At 37.2% G+C, this 19,496-nt stretch overlaps 1 protein-coding gene across 2 annotated transcripts in view; it reads left to right on the top strand.

The window, feature by feature from the left end:
- MYO5C (myosin VC) overlaps positions 1-19,496 on the top strand; it is a 145,943-nt gene that overhangs the window by 56,442 nt on the left and 70,005 nt on the right. For both annotated transcript variants that reach the window (XM_027840855.1, XM_027840856.1), the window contains exons 10-16: positions 428-693; positions 5,466-5,547; positions 6,562-6,702; positions 9,979-10,104; positions 11,875-11,958; positions 14,490-14,624; positions 16,672-16,769. In XM_027840855.1, the coding sequence (XP_027696656.1) occupies positions 428-693; positions 5,466-5,547; positions 6,562-6,702; positions 9,979-10,104; positions 11,875-11,958; positions 14,490-14,624; positions 16,672-16,769 (932 nt within the window). The remainder of the gene's footprint in view (positions 1-427; positions 694-5,465; positions 5,548-6,561; positions 6,703-9,978; positions 10,105-11,874; positions 11,959-14,489; positions 14,625-16,671; positions 16,770-19,496) is intronic.

The raw sequence follows: 19,496 nt of genomic DNA, 5'->3' as shown, positions 1-19,496 counted from the left end.
CCATCCTCCGGGGTTACTTATTTCCACATATCCTTATGTTTTTGGCCACTGCAATAGTGTACGAAGTGCTCTAAGAGTAGCATTTCAACTTCTCATTCCTCCTTCTCATGCCAGAACCTCCCTCATGACATCATGTCATCCTCAAGTCCTTCTTTTTTCATCTTGTACCTTTTATTGCCAGTCCTGCCCCTTTTTTCCTTGGCTGATTAGTAGACAAATAATTAAGGGAAGAAGGAAATCAGAAAAGAGGAAGTAACATGATGGGGAAAGGAGAAAGGGTTGGAATATGGGCTCAGGGTTGTGTTGACCTTTGGGGGCTCTTCTAACTGCAATTCCCTGTGTGTTGGGGGACAGGTGGTCACGTCAAGGAAGTATTTTCATTTTTATTTTCAGGCTGACTTGTATGATTCTATTTTTTCTTTTCCAGGAAGATGACAGACATCTGAACATATTTTGTGACCTCCTAGATGTGGACAGTAGCAGTGTTGCTCAGTGGCTATGTAACCGCAAAATCATCACCACCTCAGAGACCGTGATAAAACCCATGACCAGACTTCAGTCTCTCAATGCCAGGGATGCCCTGGCCAAAAAGATCTATTCTCACTTGTTTGACTTCATTGTGGAAAGAATTAACAGAGCATTGCAGTTTTCAGGCAAAAAACATACTTTCATTGGGGTTTTGGACATTTATGGGTAAGATTATTCCCAGTGATCCAAATCTTTCTGTGTTAAGTATCTGGGTGACTATTTATTCTGGAGAACTTCTCTTCTTTTGTTTTCTCTTCATTAATATGAAGATTATAGAATCATGGAATTAGTACCAAAAGTTTATCTAGTCCAGCAGTTCTCAAACTGTTTGATCTCAAGACTCATTTACACTCTTAAAAAGTATTAAGGATTCCCAAAGAGCTTTTATTTATGTGGGTTATGTCTTTTGATGTCTACCATATTAGAAGTTAAAACACGTTGGTATTATTGTGCAAATAATTTTGACCTTGTAGACCCCATCAAAAGGTCTCAGAGACCATCAGGGGTCCCTGCACTATACTTTGGGAACCTCTAATCTAGTCCAAATGCATTTGATGGATGAGGTAACTGAGTAACACAGTGGTTTATTTGCCCACAGGTACATAGTAAGGAGCAGAAATGCTAGCCCAGGTCCTCTGGCTCCAAACAGTGTTCTCTCCACTGTATCATGCTGCTTGTTTATACATGTATGTTTGTACAATGTAGTTTGCTATGTAAGAAGAAACTTTCTCATGCCCGGATCCTGCTCAGTTGTTTAATGAATAGTATTCTTCATTGTTGTCTTTCTCTAGGACAGACAGTTGGATTGCTGCCAAAGCAGACAATTAAATCTTCCAGAGACTGGAGATGATGTGTTTGGGTTGTGATTTTTCCCCATCTTTCCCTCAACCGAGTTTTGCAAATCACATGTCTGATTTTTTGGCCAGAGTATGTTAGCCTATTTGTGGACAAGAGCAAAAACAAGGCAGAGAGAGTGCAGGAGCCTGTTTCTTCTAGTATGTCATTACACTTGAACTTTTGAAAATTTAGTCCTATTAGTTTTGTTTTTCTTTTTTCTTTTGCCCCAATGGGGACTGAGTGGGAGAGAGGGGGGATTAGAGATAGTGTAGCAGAAACATAAAAACGAAAGTAAAAGAGGAAGGATCTTTGAGGCAATTGTTTTTTCCTAATGGAGAGAAAGAAAGAAGGCCAGACAAGGAAGATAGCTTTGAAAGCTACACACTGATCTTGTTATATACTTGAAAAAGAAAAGCAAGGAATATATAGTGAAGACCTACAGATTCAGGTACAATCTTCTTTTTCTGTTCTTCTCTGTATTTGCAGAATCACCTTCTATTAAGTCAGAATAAAAATAAATTTTTAAAAAATCTAGCCATATTTGCCCATCCCCTTCCCAAAGCAAATTCTGTTTTTTTTTTAATGGATGATGGCACAGACTAGATTCCATCAAGGTTATTTAAGATTATTACACATGAATTTCTGCCTCACGAGCAAAGAGTGAACAGTCAGAAATGTACAAAAAAATATTCCCTGTCTTTTTCCACCTTACTTGCAAATAGAAAGAGTTAGCTCTCAACCAGTCATGTGTTTTCCTCAAAGCAGATCTATTGGATGGGGAAGAGATAAGAAGGGAGCCAGCACAGGAAATATTGTTGTGGAGATTCTGTTGATCGTACATTTAGTCCTGTACCCCTTCTCCAGTTTTTATAACCAGCTTTTCCCATATACTTGTTTGGATGTGAGTTAATTCAAGATAATACTTTAAGGTAGATTTCTAAGTTTTATACAAATGTTGATTTAGATTTAAAATAAAGAACTCTAGATGTTGGTTCAACATAAACAGCCCTACAACTTAAATAAATTACTTAGGCAACAAACATTTATTTAGTGCCTACTATGTGCCAGGCACTATGCTGGGTGCTGAGGTTACAGAAACAAAAACAGAACTGATGCTGTTCCCAAGCACTACATTCTATCAGCAAAAGTAGTAATGTTTACACAAGGGATAATGTATAGGGACTGAACCTGGGATTTCTTTGGTGGAGTCAACTCCTAGGTAAAGAAAATCCATCAGGAATCTTGGTGACTGGAAAGATGTCCTCAATAGAAATATAAATGTATCTAAGAGTAATTTTTTTAAAATAAGAGCAAAATAGTCCTGTATTTTAGTATACAAATTTGGCTAATTGAGATTACCAGAACAAATTTCCATGATGCTAAGTATATACAAATTATCCTCATATTTTAGGTTTACCATTGACCTCATGTAACACTACTGTGTACCTGACTATACATGCTCTTCAAAATACGGGAGAAATGAATTCAGCCTTTAAGGCAAAGGAGCCTCAAAAAAAGCCATTATCTAGTTGTGTAACTATGGGAAAGTCATCCTACTCTCTGGGCTTCAGTATTTTCATCTGAAAATGGGAGGGTTAGACTAACTGACCACTATGGTCTCTTCTAATCATGAAGTTCTAAGAGTAAATATTAGGATCAGTTGAGGTAGAAACTGAAGACCATCACTTGTAAGACCTTTGAAAGAGGAATAATGGATGTGGAAACTTAATTGTATTGTATAATATGTGTGTTTGTAATATAATTGTTTTATATGCATTGCAATCTTTGACAATACAAGGTATTCCAAATGTGTTAGGACATTTTAGACCATTAAGGTTTGAAACTGCCTTAAGACTTTTGGGACAGGGGCAGCTAGGTGGCACAGTGGGTAGAGCACCGGCCCTGGACTCGGGAGGACCTGAGTTCAAGTTCGGCCTCAGACACATGATACTCATTAGCTGTATGACTCGGGGCAATTCACTTAACCCCAATTGCCTCACCAAAAATAAATAAATAAATAAATACAATTTAAAAAAAAAAAAAGACTTTTGGGACACCCTGCAGAGATAGGGTTTAAACTAACTATGATCTCACATTGAGGTCTCTTATGTGGGAGTAAAAGAGTTGAGAACTGCTTCCTGATATTGAGCTCTCTGCCTACCTAGAGAACTCCAGAAAGTCTTGTCAAATGACTCACTGGTATTCTCTGAGTACCAGTGGATCTGAGGAGTATGAATAGATCTAGATGAATATTCTTCTAGATTCTAGCCATACAACACTGTCCTGGGTCCTGCAGTTGTTGTTGGGGGACAACTAGTGGCACCATGGATAGAGCACTGGACCTGGAGTCAGGAAGACCTGAGTTTAAATCCATCTTCAGACATTTACCAGCTTTATGATCCTGGGCAAGTCATTTAACCCTGTTTCCCTCAGTTTCCTCATTTGTAAAATGAGCTGGAAAAGGAAATGACGAACCACTCCAGTATCTTTGCCAAGAAAACCCCAAATGGGGTCATGAAGAATCAGACACAACTGAAACGACTCAATAACAACAACAACCCTAAATAGTTAGGGTTAAAACCAACTATGATCTCACACTGATGCCCCCTATGTGGAGGCAAAGGGGTTGAGAAATGCTTCCTGACATTGAGACCCCTGCTCACCCAGAGAACTCTGGACAGAGCTATCAAATGGCTCACTGGTGTTCTCTGGATACCAGTGGGTCTGAGGAGCATGAATAGATCTTGATGGATAGTCTTCTAAATTCTAACCATAGGACAGTGTTCTGGGTCCCAGTACCTATCACAAAATATATGTTTAATAACTACTTATTACATTGGGTATGCCTTGGCTTCTCAACTGGTTCTAGAACCTCTCAGTCCCCAAAGTGTATCTGGATGTGAGTGTGGTTGAGAACCGCAGAAGTTCTAGAGGCTTTTATTTTTCTAGTCCAAAGTCTAGATGATTCTTGACAGGTTCTGGATTCTTTTCAGTACCCTTGCCTCTCACCCCCAAGGAACTCCACTATGCTAGGAACAAACCCAGGCCAAATTACCACACCAGATTCTCCTTCACAAAGTGGGTCAGAACACTTAAGGACACCATGAAATCAATTCATCTATCCCAAAATTCTACCTGATTTAGTTCTAGACCAGTTTGGATCATCAATTCTAGATTTATATTCCCCCAGGGCAACTTCAAGCTCCTCCCAATGGGCATGTGTCAACTTTAAAGCATCTGTCCTACTTGATTTTTAAATGAATTGGAACAGATAAGGAGCTGCCTTTCCAACAATACCATTTAAATCTGTCATCAAGTTATTTAAAATTTCACTTGCCATAATTGCTGAAGAAACATACATTTAAAAATAGGAACATTTGGCCATATTTTAATCCTCTGTGTCTCATTCTCATGCCTCAACAACATGCAGCTAGATGGCACAAGAGGCAGGTAGGGGTGCAGTGAATAGAGTTCTGGACTTGGAGAACACCTAAGCTCAAATCCCACCTCAGATACTTATTATTTGTGTGACTCTGGGCAAGCCATTTTACCTCTAATAGCCTCAGTTTCTTCATCTGTAAAATGGGAATAATAATAGCACCTACCTCACTGGCTTGATGTGAGGACCAAATGAGATAACTTAGGCAAAGGGATTTGCAAACTTTAAAGTGTTATATAAATGCTATCTATCATTATCATTATTAGCAGTACTAGCAGCATAGGATGAAGATGATTCTGGGTTCTTAAAGTCTATGATAGAGCATAGTCTCTGGGATGTTCTACTATGCTGAAAAATCTTCATGGTCAATTCCAGTGATAGACTATGGCTACTGTCTGAGAACCAACCCAGTTCAGCACAGAAAGACTCAAAACCAGCCAAGTGGCCATTAACCAAGTGATTAAGTCATCATGTATGGCAAACCATGGTGGATGACAAGTCTTAACTGTTTAAGTTCAGAGCACATGGTTGAGGGGCCAGTCTTCCTCCTTGCAGTCCTAAATGGGGAGGGAAAAAACTATAAATAATTAATTAATATGTATTTACATACAATTTTATATAATTATGTATTATATACCCTATTATTTAAAATCTGTTTCAGTTTTGAAACCTTTGATGTGAACAGCTTTGAACAGTTTTGCATCAATTATGCCAATGAAAAACTGCAGCAACAGTTTAACCTGGTACGTTTATGTAACTTTTTTTTTATCTTCCTAAACCTAAGTCTCAGTCCTGTGCATGTTAATGGAAGGAGAAAGATATATACAATAAAGAGGTAAAGCTCACAAACTCTCCCAAGATTTCCCAAGAGTCTTCTGAACTGTCCAACAAATTTCCCCTCTCAGGCAAATTTATTTTTCTCCTATTGAGTGACCACGTGCTGAGATACTGTGCCACCTTATGGCCATGTCTGAGAACTGAGCCTTTCCAGCATCCCATTGTCTTAGAAGAAAGCTTGATTAAAAACCCGACCCTGGAGAATCTGGGCAGTGCTGTCAATCCTGATCCTGCCCACTGTCAACACCCAGGACTGAATGGGGTGTACCGGTATTTGCCGCCAACATTCCCACAACACATATAGGAAGGTCTCTTGGAAAGGGGTGCTCTATTGGCAAGGTGTGGAGAAGAGAAAGAAAAGCTAGCTAGGTTCAATTGTAAGAGATGTCCTTTGTTCAATTATAAGAAATGTCCTTGCCCAGAAAGGGCAAGTCCAGCTCTCATAGTTGATTTTTATGCCTATGTTACTACTGTTGCCAAAGTTAATTTCCCCCTTGTTTTTAATTCTCTATTATGTATGCTAATTGAAGAAGAGAGAGAGGAAGAAGGGGCATGACCACAGATAACCTAAAACAAAGACTCTTTTCTGGTCCTTGATGCCAGTCAGGAAGCACGTTGAATAGGCACAGTGATCCTGGGTTCAAATTAAGTAAATGAGGACTTCTGGGACAGCACCTCTTACCTAGACAGGAGATGGGGAACCACTCAGAGTATGAAGGAAAATGACTATAAGACATATATTGGACCATCTGTAAAATGGTTAATCATGTAGAAAAAAATATTTATTTGTATTATAAACTCTTCTTTTTCAATACAAATAACTGATTTTTTTCTTTTCCCTTATGTTTATACTTTTCTCCCTGAAAGTTTATTTAACCTCTGTGATGTTTTTTTTTCTCTATCAACATGTGGATTATCAGCATGTGTTCAAACTTGAGCAAGAAGAATACATGAAGGAAGGCATTCCCTGGACTTTGATCGACTTTTATGACAATCAACCAGTTATTGATTTGATTGAAGCCAAAATGGGCATTTTGGAGCTACTAGATGAAGAATGCTTGGTAATCATTTTTTTTAATCCATCCTTTGCATTCCTAACCATAACAAGTCTTTTTGCAGGGTGGATTTTTGAAACAGTAATTTGAAACCTATATATTAGAATCTCTTAGAGAGAGAGAGAGAGAGAGGGTGGAAGGGAGGTAGAGACACAGGGAGAGAGAAAAGGAAAGAGATGAAGGGAAAAAGAGGGGAGGAGGAGAGAGAGAGACAGAGACAGAGAGAGAGAAAGTCATGAAATTTAGGGTTGGAAGGGACCATAGAGATCATCCACTCATTAAGTTTTTTCTTTCGAAATTGATAATTCTTTATGTGAAAAAATCAAGATAGAAAACAATGTAAAGCAATGGTGAGGAAAGTCATAGAGAAGCACCTGCTAGCAAAAAGTTATGGGTAGTCATTTTTTGAGATGAGGAAACTGAGGCTGAAAAAGGATAGCCTGCCCATGATCACACAAGTAGCAGAGCAGGATTTGAATTCAGGTCATATGACCACAAGCCTAATGCTTTTTGTACTGCTGTCACGTTTTCTTTACTCTCAGACTAAAACTTTTATGCCTTTTGCCCAAATATGGGTTTTTGCTGCAAGGGAAGGGAAGATATCTTCCTAAAAGTTTAAGTTTATGCACCTTTTCCAATTTCATTTTGTTTATTTAGGTCAAGTAATCTTGAGTATCTTCTATCTTGATTTCTCAAAAGAAAGGAATTTGAAATTCCTTATGCTTACTTTGGAAATATTGATACCTTCTATTTTTACTTTACAATTCATTTATGGAAAAACACCCCCTTCCCTCACTAACAACCACTACCCCAGTTGAATCCTCCCTTGTGGGAAAAAAAAGAAAAAGCAGTTAAGAAAAAATCCGTTAGTGACACCGTCTGATAATTTATATAGCATTCTGCCATGTGGAAGGAGGTATATTTCATTATTTATTCTCTGAGAATGCAATTGGTTTTTCACTTAGAGTCTGATTTTCTTTTAATCATCTTTTCCTTTACATTGTTTTAGTCATTGTCTATATTGTTCTTATGGTTCTGCCTTTTTCTCATCATTTCATACAAATTTTCCCATGTTTCTCTGAATTCTTTATATTCTCCACTTCTTACTAAATGATAATATTCCATTACACTCATCTACCATAGTTATTTTCTAGCCATTCTCCAACTGATAAACACCGGTTGCCATATATACATATGTATGTATGTATATACATACACACACACCATAAAGAGTCATGTTATATTTTGGATGTACATCAGACCTCCATTTTCTGTCTTTGATCTCCTTGGAGCACATGTCCAGTAGTGGGTCATACACTGATTTTTTTGTACTTTCCTTCCTGGCTGTATTGAAGGAGGTCAAAAGACAGGACCTGTCTCACAGGCAAATAGGTTGTGAATGAGTGTACTCCATAATTCAGTGTGACTTTCTGAGTTGGGAATTTGGAAAAAGTAGTGCCTAAAGAAAGGCCAGAAACTTGAAGGATCAAAAATCAATTACTGGAGGTATGGAGTGTGGAGCTGAGGAATCAGAAAGGAAGCACGCATCTGAAGTTCTGTGTTGGTACCAGGATCAGAAGAGTTTAAGGACAAAGCAAAGAGGTCTAGGGATCAGGTGGGAGGGTCTGATGCTAGAAGAAAAAAGAGGGTTTGAGCTCTGGACATAGGGTAACCTGTAGGTTTTAATATTGAACCTTGAGGCCAGGGACCATTTTGTTTTTGTTTCCTCAGCACCTAGCATAATGCCTGGAACTTAGTAGGCTGTCAATAAATGCCTCTTCCATTGAATTGAATAATCTCTTTGGAATGTTTGTATTCCCTCTGTATAAAATGCTCCTTGGTGCTAAGGTTTAAAAGAAGTTATCTGCAGAGATTGCTCTCAGCCACAGATACTTAACGTGAGATCCATAGGTCTATGGATAGATTTCAGGGGTTCCTTGACCCTGAATGGGAAAAATTACATTTTTATTTTCACCATACTCTAACTAACACTTAGCATTTCCTCCACTTTCAAGTTTAGGTAACAAAGAATATTCTGAAAACAAGTCTTTGGGTTTCAACAGACTGCCAAGGGAATCTAGGAAACAAAAGTGAAGTCAACATGTACTTAGTAGGTGCCAGCCACTGTGGTAAAGAAGTTAAGAACCCTTGCTCTAAATAATCCAAAGGACAATTACAAAGTGGAGTATTGTGTTCAGGGAGTTTCATGGCAAATACATTTTGATATTCCAAAATCAATGATGTCCAGAACCAGTGTTGCAAGTAGCTAAGCCAGAAGTGACCACAAGATGTTATCCTCGCCCTCGCCACAAGCAGAAGAATGAAAAGGGAATTCTTTCTAATGAGGGATTTCATGATGGTAACCATAGCCAGCACTTATTTTTTCTTTCACCTGAAAATGAAAATACTGTAGTCACTTTGCAGAACCACAAATATTTGGTGAATTTTAGACCTTGTGAGAAAAAAATGAAAAGGGAAATGTCTGTCTCTATGACAAAAATAAAATCATTCATTCCATCCTTCATTCAATATAGGATCCTAGCTGTCCATTTGATTAGATCCCCTCCCCCTGCCTTGCTTTACCCTCTGATATCTATTCTGTGTTGATTTCTTTACTTTATTTCTTGCTCATGGCTTATCTATCACCCTGAGTCTTCTATTTTATGTAAATTCTACTGTTCCCAGATCCTGATCCTCTTTTTCTTGTTGTTACCCTAACACAGCCTGATAAATATTCTCTTATTTCATCATTGTTAATCACTTCAAAATTTTTCTCCTACTTTAAATCACACTTGCTTTAATGAGAGAAATATTACCATTTTTAATCTTTTCAATATTAGCACCAAAAACTCTTTAGATTATGTTGCATTCTTATAACTATAGGCAGAAATTGCACACCAGCTCTTCTGCTGTTGATATATTTCAGTTTGTTGTTGGTAAGTTGTTTTTCAGTCATGTCTGACTCTTTGTGACCCCATTTGGGATTTTCTTGGCAAAGATACTGGAGTGGTTTGCTATTTGCTTCTTCAGCCCATTTTACAGATGAGAAAACTGAGGTAAACAGGGTCAAGTGACTTAAGGGTCACAGATTTCTGAAGTCAGATTTGAACTTAGGAAGATGAGTCTTCCTGACTTCAGGCCTGGCACTCTATCCACTGCACCACCTAGCTGTCACACTTCACAGTTTACTAGAGTACTGTTTCTGTGTCAGGTTTTACTCTGTTTAGCAACTTTTTATTGCCTCTATTAATGTTTTAACTCGCTTTATTTTTCTGCTTTTAGTTACCACATGGTACAGATGAAAATTGGCTTCAAAAACTCTATAATAATTTTGTCAACAAGAATGCTTCATTTGAAAAGCCTAGAATGTCAAACACATCCTTCGTCATCCAGCACTTTGCTGATAAGGTATGATATGGATCTTGCACAACTATTCACATGCCTATATTCAGTTAGCATCTTTCAGAAAGGGAAGCATCAGCAAAGTCTAGGTCTGGGCTTCTAGTTGTATTAGAAACGTGCTCACCATGCTGCATTGATGAAATAATTTTTTTTTGAGTCACATGCAATTCACTGTAATGATAAAACAGGTGGACTTCAAGCATATAGGTCAGTATACAAGTTTTGTAGACAACATGAGCATGTCTTTTCTTGGTTCTGCCATAGATTTTGACTTTCTCAGAAATCCAAACTTCAGAGAACAAATTCCCTTAATAAAAGGATTTGTTCTATAAAACTTGGACTCAGTCAAAAGACTACACCCAAGGACTTAGAAGGCCACAGGTTCCCTACCCATGCAGGGATTCATTTACCCTGGTTTCATTTTATTTTCTATCTATGAAATTGTGGGGATGCCACCCTCTGTGGTGAAAGCAGGGTGTGGTTCTGCTTAGGTTTTTACTGAATACAAGTCCTCTGTCTGGAACATCTGTGAATGATCAATGATTTAAATAAACAAGGCATTCCAGGGAGTGCCATTATACCAGACTCTAAGTGACTCTCTACTTGTAAATTAGATTCCTTTGGAAGTTGTATTAACTTTGTCAGGCTCATTGAATAACAGTAAGTTAGTACTTCTGTATTCTGTAAAAGTATACATTACTTTATGTATTAAAGGGATCTCTGTAAAGTTACATACAAAATGAAAGTTTATAATGTTAAATTTCCAGTTAATTTCATTTATAATTTCAGAATTTCTATGAATTCTCACTGAAAAAATCAAGATGTACAAGACAATAAAAATCACATATAATCTACATTCATTTCAAGGAGCATTCCGCCTTTGATTCACATGGTATATGTGAATTCATCTCCCTCATATGACTCTTGTATGAAAAGTCTGTTCACATCATCTTTGTGCTTGTATGAAAACACACACATATTACAATATACCATATGATGAGCTAGTTTCTACTTCATTGGAAATTTCCAGTGATTTTTTGGAAAGGCTGGGATGTTTATACAACCTCTGTATCAATACCATTGTTTGAGGTATCAAGCAAAAGTAATTACCTAGAAAGAGGCACTTGGAGATTTTTCAATCTTTGGCAGAGCTCAGGCATTGCAAAGAGTTAGTAATTTGTACTAGAATTATAAAGGTTTACTGTTTCTTTTTAAAAGTCCATATTGGACTTTTTGTTTGTCTGTTTTAAAGAATCTCTGAATTCTCAATTATCTGGATTTCCATTGGTAAGGTCATTCCTTGCTACCACATTTGTGTCTAATTAAGTAAAGGTTTGTTACTGAAACCAAGGGGCATCATTGATCCTTTTTTTCTTGCTTCTGATGGGCACAGAGAGAGACAACTTCCTGAATTTATTAGCTAGAATTCAGAAAACTAGGTTTATCTTTACTCAGTAGTGACCTGAAAGAGTTATTACAGTTTTAAAGCAGATTACCATTAGAAAGTCAGATAGACATTGTTATAATCTGACATGGTATGTTGAGGGATTTATTGTTAGTACTTCATGATTGTAGTAAAGCTAGAGTCATAAAAATAAAGAAACCAAATCCATCCTTCTCCAATCAGCATTTCTAGTCATTTTATCTTAGGCTCTTTTAAAAACATAAAACCACTGCCACCCACAAAACAAATAGTGATTTAAAGATTGAAAATTTGCCTGCTCTGTCTCTGAAATTATAGTCTGCTGATATTTCTAATTTAAGCTCTTTGCATAGGTAGAGTATAAATGTGAAGGATTCCTGGAGAAGAATAGAGACACAGTATATGAAGGATTGGTTGAAATCCTGAGAACAAGCAAGGTTTGTAAATTAATACTTCAATAAAATAAGTTAATAATTATTTATTGTACAATTCCACACAGCTAAAGAAGTATATCAATACACTTCTGTATGATGAATATATATATATATATATAGTATGATATATGTACAACCTTTGTATCAGAGGCTCCTTCCTGAAACTAAGGGCCTACATATATTTTGGGGACTTCTTGCCTCTCTGGACCATTGTCCCTACCTGGGTAGAACCTGGAAATGTTATCATCTATTACTATTTAAAGGTGAACCAATAACACCCCTTATAAGCATTCATGTTCACAAGGCCCAAAACATAAAAGTTTTATTTTCAAATTAATGGTCACAGAAATGACACATCTTCAACACACACATATATATGTATATGTATATGTACATATGTATATGTGTGTATATATATATATGTATGTCTTTCCAGATTTTTCCGAAATCCACCTGCTCATCATTTCTTATAGCACAATAGTATTCCATTATATTCATATATGACAACTTGTTCAGCCATTCCACAACCGATGGACATTCCCTCAATTTCCAATTCTTTGCCACCATGAAAAGAGCTGCTATAAATATTTTTGTACATGTAAGTTATTTTCCCTTTTTTATGATCTCCTTGGACTACAGGCCTAGTAGTGGTGTTACTGGATCAAAGGGTATGCACATTTTTATAGTCTTTTGGGCATAGTTCTAAATTGCTCTCCAGAATGGTTGGATCAGTTCACAGCTTCACCAACAATGCATTCATGTCCCAATTTTCCCACATTTCTCCAACATGTATAATTTTCCTTTTCTGTTATATTAGCCAACCTAATAGGTGTGAGGTGGTACCTCAGAGTTGTTTTAATTTGCATTTCTCTAATCAATACTGATTTAGAGCATTTTTTTTGTATGACTATAGATAGCTTTCATTTCTTCATCTGAAAACTGCCTGTTCATGTCCTTTGACCATTCTCAAATGGGAAATGACTTGTATTCTTATAAATTTGACTCAGTTCTCTATATATTTGAGAAATGTGCCTCTTCTCTTCTTAAGTGCCTAAGGAACATTCTCCCATTCACATCAGCAGCCATCTCCCTATGGAGTTTTAGAGGTGAAAAGTATTTCCCTCAAACTCTTTTAATTCCCCATCCCTCCCACATCCCCTCCCCAATAGTAAGTTGGTTGTTTTATTCAAATTTTCCTGGGAATGCTTTGAGAGAGATCTCCAAAAGACAGGAGGAAGAGAAGGAGCCAGCTGCCTCAAGCATGGGTTCTGCAGTAATGAAGATTTTGTTGTCTTCATTCTAAGTATACATATAAATGCTTTTTAAGTAAGCAGTACAAATTTTCTAAATTTTAAATATGGTAATGACTATCTGCTTTTTGAATCTAAGTTAATATTCATGAAGCTATAGTCTGCCATAATTAACAAATTTGTAAATGATTAGCTTTGGCTAAGAGGGAGAGCTAACCTGATAAGACAATGGAAACCATATTGAAAATTGTCTCAGACATAGGGCAAGGTGAAGAAAATGAAACACGAGATAAAGTCCTGCATTTAGATTCAGAAAATCAAATATAAAGGTACAGAATACAGGAAGCCAGATTGCAGAAGAGGGAACAGTACATGTTTTTTAAACAATTTGGAGGTCTTAGTTGACCACAAGCTTGCCTGCTACTTAAAACAAACAAACGCTAATATGTTTGGCCTGTATGATTGTTATTGTTAATAATAATGACACGTGATTTTGTAGGGCTTTAAAGTTCACAGAGTGTTTTTCACACAGCAAGTAAGTAGTGAGGGCATTATTATTCCCATTTTACAATTGGGGAAACTAAAGCTTAGAGAGAGATGGGAAATGACTTATCCAAGGGCACAATTAGGAAGGGTCAGAGTGTCTCAGACATTCACTAGCTCTGTGTCTCTGGGCAAATCATTTAACTGCTGTGAACCTTGGCTGGTGTCCTAGGATTGCTAAGGTAGAGAAAGAAAATACATTTGCATTGGTGGAGGGGGCTCTTATAATGGGAGCTCTCCATGGTAATGAAACCAGAGATCCTCAGCACATTCATATTATTCCTTATGGTTAAGAAAAGTAAATGTGATATAATGAAAAATGTTGGACTAAAAGTTAAGAGACCTACATTCTAGTCCAAACATTAATTTACCAGATGGATTTGGGTAAGTCACTTTCTCTGGTCTTCGTTTTCTGCATCTGTCAAATGAGGGAAGGTTGGATTAGCTAACCTACTTCAAAGGCCTTGTGAATAAAGAGCACCCTGGCATGGAAGATCTGAGTTCAGATCCAGCCTTAGATGCTAGTTGTGTGACCCTGGGCAAGTCACATAACCTCTGTGTGCCTCAGGTTCCTCATCTTTAGAATGGGCTTAATAATAGCACCTACCTCCCGGGGTCGTTGTGAGGATCATATGAGCTAATATTTGTGAAGCACTTTGTAAACCTTACAGTGCTATATAAGTAAGTGCAAGTCATTATTATTTTTATCTGTGTTAAATGTGATACTCTGTCATTTTTCAGTTTCCTCTCTGTGCTAGCTTTTTCCAAGAAAACCCAGGTCCTCCTCCCCCCTTCAATTCTGCTATCACAGTCAAATCTGCCAAGCAAGTGCTCAAGCCAAATAACAAGCATTTTCGGACAACAGTTGGCAACAAGGTACCAAGGAGATCTTTGGGGGTAGTAAAGAGAAGTAAAGAGGCTTGGGGTGTGAGTTCTGGTGCTTTTCTTGGAGAGCCAAGTATCTACATAATCTATATTCTAGGGCAAATGTGGAAAATGTATCATTTTTTCAAATGTAAAAATACAAACATAGAAGAGCATCATTTATAACAGTGGGGTATTTTATCAAAGCAAGACAAGTCTGACCAAATGTCACCTTTTATGGGCTGCTGTTTTCAGGACCCTTTGGAAAGTAATAATCACAGTAACAATAACTCTTGTTTATGTGGCACTTTGTGGTTACCAAACGCTTTATTTGTATTGTCTCCCTCAAGGTATTGACATGCTTCATTGGTCAAATATTGTCCTGAGTTTTCAAGGTTATTTATTTTTAAACCAGATCCATTATTTTATTGGTATACAGGTTTCTCAATGAGAAACTTCCTTTCCCAGAGCAAACTGGCAGCTGATTTCAAACTTAGAGTCTTAGAGTTACTTGGGCCCCTGAGAGGTCAATAAGTATGAGGCAGGCCTTGAACCCAGGCCTTTCTGATGCTGAGGCCAGCCGTCTGTCCACTCTACTACATGGTGTCTCAGCATATTTTATAAAAGCAATATTAAATCTGAGGTTTTATAACTCAAGTTGTTATGAGAGACAGATGAAATAAGTGTGTGTAAAGCACTTTATAAAGCTTAACACACTATGTAAGTGTAAGTTATGTATGTACTATGTAAGTTTACATAGTACACTATGTAAATGTAAGCTGGAGGTCATCTCAGCTTATTCTAATACACCAACACTGGTGATCTCACTGATGTGAGCATTTCTTCAAGCAATGCAGATTGCCCATCCATGCCTACTCCTGGGAGTCTCCTGTCCATGTCTTCCCATAAATTTACATCCAATCTTCTGGAAACACATTTGTTATCTTGATGGTGTATGGATACCAATGGAGCATAGAAACTAGCCACCAGTTATCCCTTTCTCTTGGCTACATGATTAGCCCACCTTTTGTTTTTCTAGACATACATTTCTTTTTTTTTTCAGCCAAAGACAAGGTTTATTAAAAAAAATCTGCCATATTGGCCAGACTCTTAAGGAGTTATTGAATAGATTATGAGAATCTGAGCCCTTGGCTAGACCCTTAAAGAATCTGAGCAGTAGCTAGATTTTAAGAATCTTAGCATTTGGCTAGATTTTAAGAATCTGAGTCAAATCTCTGGTCACATCTTTTATGCTGCTCTTCCTACATAGGTCTTCATTTGGAATATAGTGTGGCCTGCTTTAACTCACCACATGTCTTTCCATTTCCTTTTGGGTGACCCTCAACTTCAAGTGTTCAAAGAACTCTAATATTTCATGATTCACAGCCATTTATTACTAGAAGAATATTTGTGTAAAAACATGGACCTTTGTTTTGAGATGAAGTTTAGAGTTACTAAAAAGAACTGGACAACTTTCCAAAGACAAGTTAGCCACTCTCTCCCATTCATTCATTTCTGGGCCTAGTTCGTTGTCCGTCCATTCATCATATTGGCCATGTGTTTGCATGTACATATATGTGTATGTTACATATGTGTGTGCATGCACACATAACAGATGAGCACGAATAATATCATATTCTTAGCAATAAACATTCTTCATCTACTTGTTTTTCCCTGTGTGGATAGGTAGGTGAAACTCCTCTGAATGGTTATAAATTTCATTTAGGAGGCTTTATAGTATTCCAGGTCTTGCTGCAATCACTATGATGTCATACACAAAAAGGAATATCTGGCACAGCTTGATAACTTACCTTGAAAATCTGAGAAAATTTTTATTGTCTCTAATTTTAAAAGCTTCACATGTGGTACAAACACTACCCCCAAATTTCCCTTATTTTGTTTTTTAGACATTTTGATTTTCTTTTCCCTCTCTTCAGTTTCTTACTAAGATTGCATGAAGGCTAAGAATGTGTTAATTACCTGATGTGAGGGTTAAATTAGGCTCAATATGACCTTGATTATGACCTTTTACATGACCTGAAAATTTGTGATTTTCTAGTTCCGAAGCTCTTTGTATTTACTGATGGAGACACTCAATGCAACCACACCTCACTATGTAAGATGCATAAAGCCAAATGATGAGAAGTTACCATTTGAGTAAGTATTCCAGTCCTCCTGAAGATGCAAATATTATTCAGTATTATGGTTACTTATTTAATGCTACTCTTAGAGAACACAAAAGGTTAGGGAACAGAATTTCCTTTGTTAACTGTTTTCTGGTTCTTTGATGAAGGATATGAATTTAGTGTAAAATTGAAAATATCAACAATATTTTACCTAGAAAAATGAGTTTTAAATATAAAGAGGAATTTATTATTTTGAAATACAAGATTTAAAATGAAAAGTCATTTATTCGGCCCTTTTTAAGCACCTCTTATATTACTATTCTTAGCACTGGGGATACCAATAGCTATGATATAGACCCTACTGTTAAGGAGCGTACAATGGAATGGGTAAGAAAAGTATGAAAGAAACAAGAGAGCAGTTAGAGTAATTTAATTGGGTCAGGATATAGACCTGTCTTTATCCACAATTTGCCAATAGAGCATAATCTTAGTAATTAGTGGGAAAATATTCATTCTAGGACATAATTAAATAAAAGTTATTTTACTTGTGAGTGTATTACTAAAATATAAAGTAATTGGGTTAAGATGATAATAGGACAGATTATAGAGGAGCTATATATGCTCCAGCAAAGATCTCAAAATGGTACCAGATTGGATGTAATAAAGAAATTCAAAGAAAACAGTAAGCCCCTTCATTCAACCCAGGACTGTACAAAAAGACAGCCAGAATGCTGTGGGCAAAGGGAAAGGAGGACGACCTGGACAGCCCAGAAAGGCAGGAAGTCTACCACACTCTGATCTGAGATCCTACTGCCCCAGACACTGCTACCAGCTCTGATGAGAAGTCCAAATCTTCCAACCTTTCGAAGTTTGCAGCATTATCCTCTGTCAGAGCAGGGAAGAAGAGAGATTCAATCTCTGCCCCCACCACCACCTTGCTACCCTCTAGTTATAGGAACAAGGGTCTGACTCCTCAAAGTGCTCCTGAAACTTAACTCTCAGCTAAAATCCCTTCTTATAAACATCAGCTCAGAGGTGTGTCTAATTCTTTCAACCCATCCCAATTTATTTCCTTTGCAGCTTCATCTAATTTCATTCGATGACTCCTCCCAAATTGTTGGAAGACTTGTGTATACTTAATTTACACCCATGCTGATGGATTGATAGTAGTGCCTGGGATTTAGACACACTTAGTTTACACCTTTGATTGATTCTATGATTCTAAGAGATATTATCACCTGATAAAGGTATCAGGCTGTAGATCACCTGTTGCTTACAGTAATTGGGGTGGATGGATGTGATAATCTCCTTCCCCTTATGTACAGAAGAGAACAGAAGGCTGTTGAGCAGGAGACAAATAAGCAGAACAGGTTTAAAACTAGGGTGTTGAATTTATCACACATATTTTTTTCAAAACCTAAGCTGTGCATAATAAAGACTTGCAGTTTTATATATATATAATATACATATATATATACACACATATATATGTGTGTATATATACACACATATATGTGTATATATATATGTAGGGGGAGAGAGAGAGAGTCCTCTTTTTTTCAGCTCTTCATATGTGGAAATGGTGGTGTTTATCAAATTCAGAATAATAGGAAATATCTTTTTAATTTATTAAAAGATAAAATCATTAAAAAGATATCTAGTAATTATTTAGACTAGACTGACAGTGTTTTGCCTAATAGAGACCCATAGGATACCTGTTTTAATGAAGTGATAGAAATGATTTCCCGCTAGCATATGAATTGCATGTACATGGGACTTTTAAAGTACTTTAATATTCTAGGAAACATTTTAAGTATAGTGATATGATTTATCTGGGATCTGTAGGAACAGAAATGTTTCCCATAAATGAATTTTCCATAACTCAAGTTTACCTTTAAGGGGCCAAATTCAATAGACAGATTCATTCATTTTTGATGTAAGTTTTTATGAATTGAAGTTATTATGCTCTTTAATACCACTTGAAGGATACTAGACATGATTGACCTTTTTCTAGTGACAGGATTATCTTTTGTCTTTCCCCTCCTTCAGTGTCATAATTATCTGTGCCCACCCCTCAAATTCAAACACAAGTCTTTTGACTCCAAAATCAGTGGGCATTCAGCCCTGGTTTGAAGATTTCTAAGTGATGGGAAACTCCTTTACTGTTTTGTTGTTGTTCAGTAATTTTTCAGTCATGTCTGGCTCTTCATGACCCCTTTTAGAGGGTTTTCCTGGCAGAGATAGTGGAGTGGTTTGCCATTTTCTTCTCCAGCTCATTTTACAGATAGGGAAACTGAGGCAAATAGAGTTAAGTGACTTGCCCAGGGTCACATAGCTAGTAAGTGTCTGAGGCCAGATTTGAACTCAAGGAGATGAGTCTTCCTCACTCTAGGCCTGGCATTCTATCCACTTTGCTACATTGCTGTCTTTCCTTATTGCAGAAATGGCATTAGTCTGTTGCATCCTGACTTATGTACGTTTATTCATTGTAACAGTTTAAGCCCATATAAATGGCAGCTAGGTGGTGCAGCGGATAGAGCCAGGCCTGGAGTAAGGAAGACTCATCTTCCTGAGTTCAAATCTGGCCTCAGTAACTTACAAGCTGTGTGACCCTGGGATAAGTCACTTAACCCCCTTTGCTTTGCTTTCCTCCTCTGTAAAATGAACTGGAAAAGGAAAAGGCAAACCACTCTAGTATCTCTGCCAAGAAAACCCCAAATGGGGCCACAAAGAGTCAGACATGACTGAAACGACTGAA

The sequence above is a fragment of the Vombatus ursinus genome, unplaced genomic scaffold, assembly GCF_900497805.2.
Source record: "Vombatus ursinus unplaced genomic scaffold, bare-nosed wombat genome assembly UNPS02014848.1, whole genome shotgun sequence".
Classification (NCBI taxonomy): Eukaryota; Metazoa; Chordata; class Mammalia; order Diprotodontia; family Vombatidae; genus Vombatus; species Vombatus ursinus.
The sequence above is the reverse complement of the archived record's forward strand: the minus strand, read 5'-3'. Positions and strand labels throughout refer to the sequence as shown.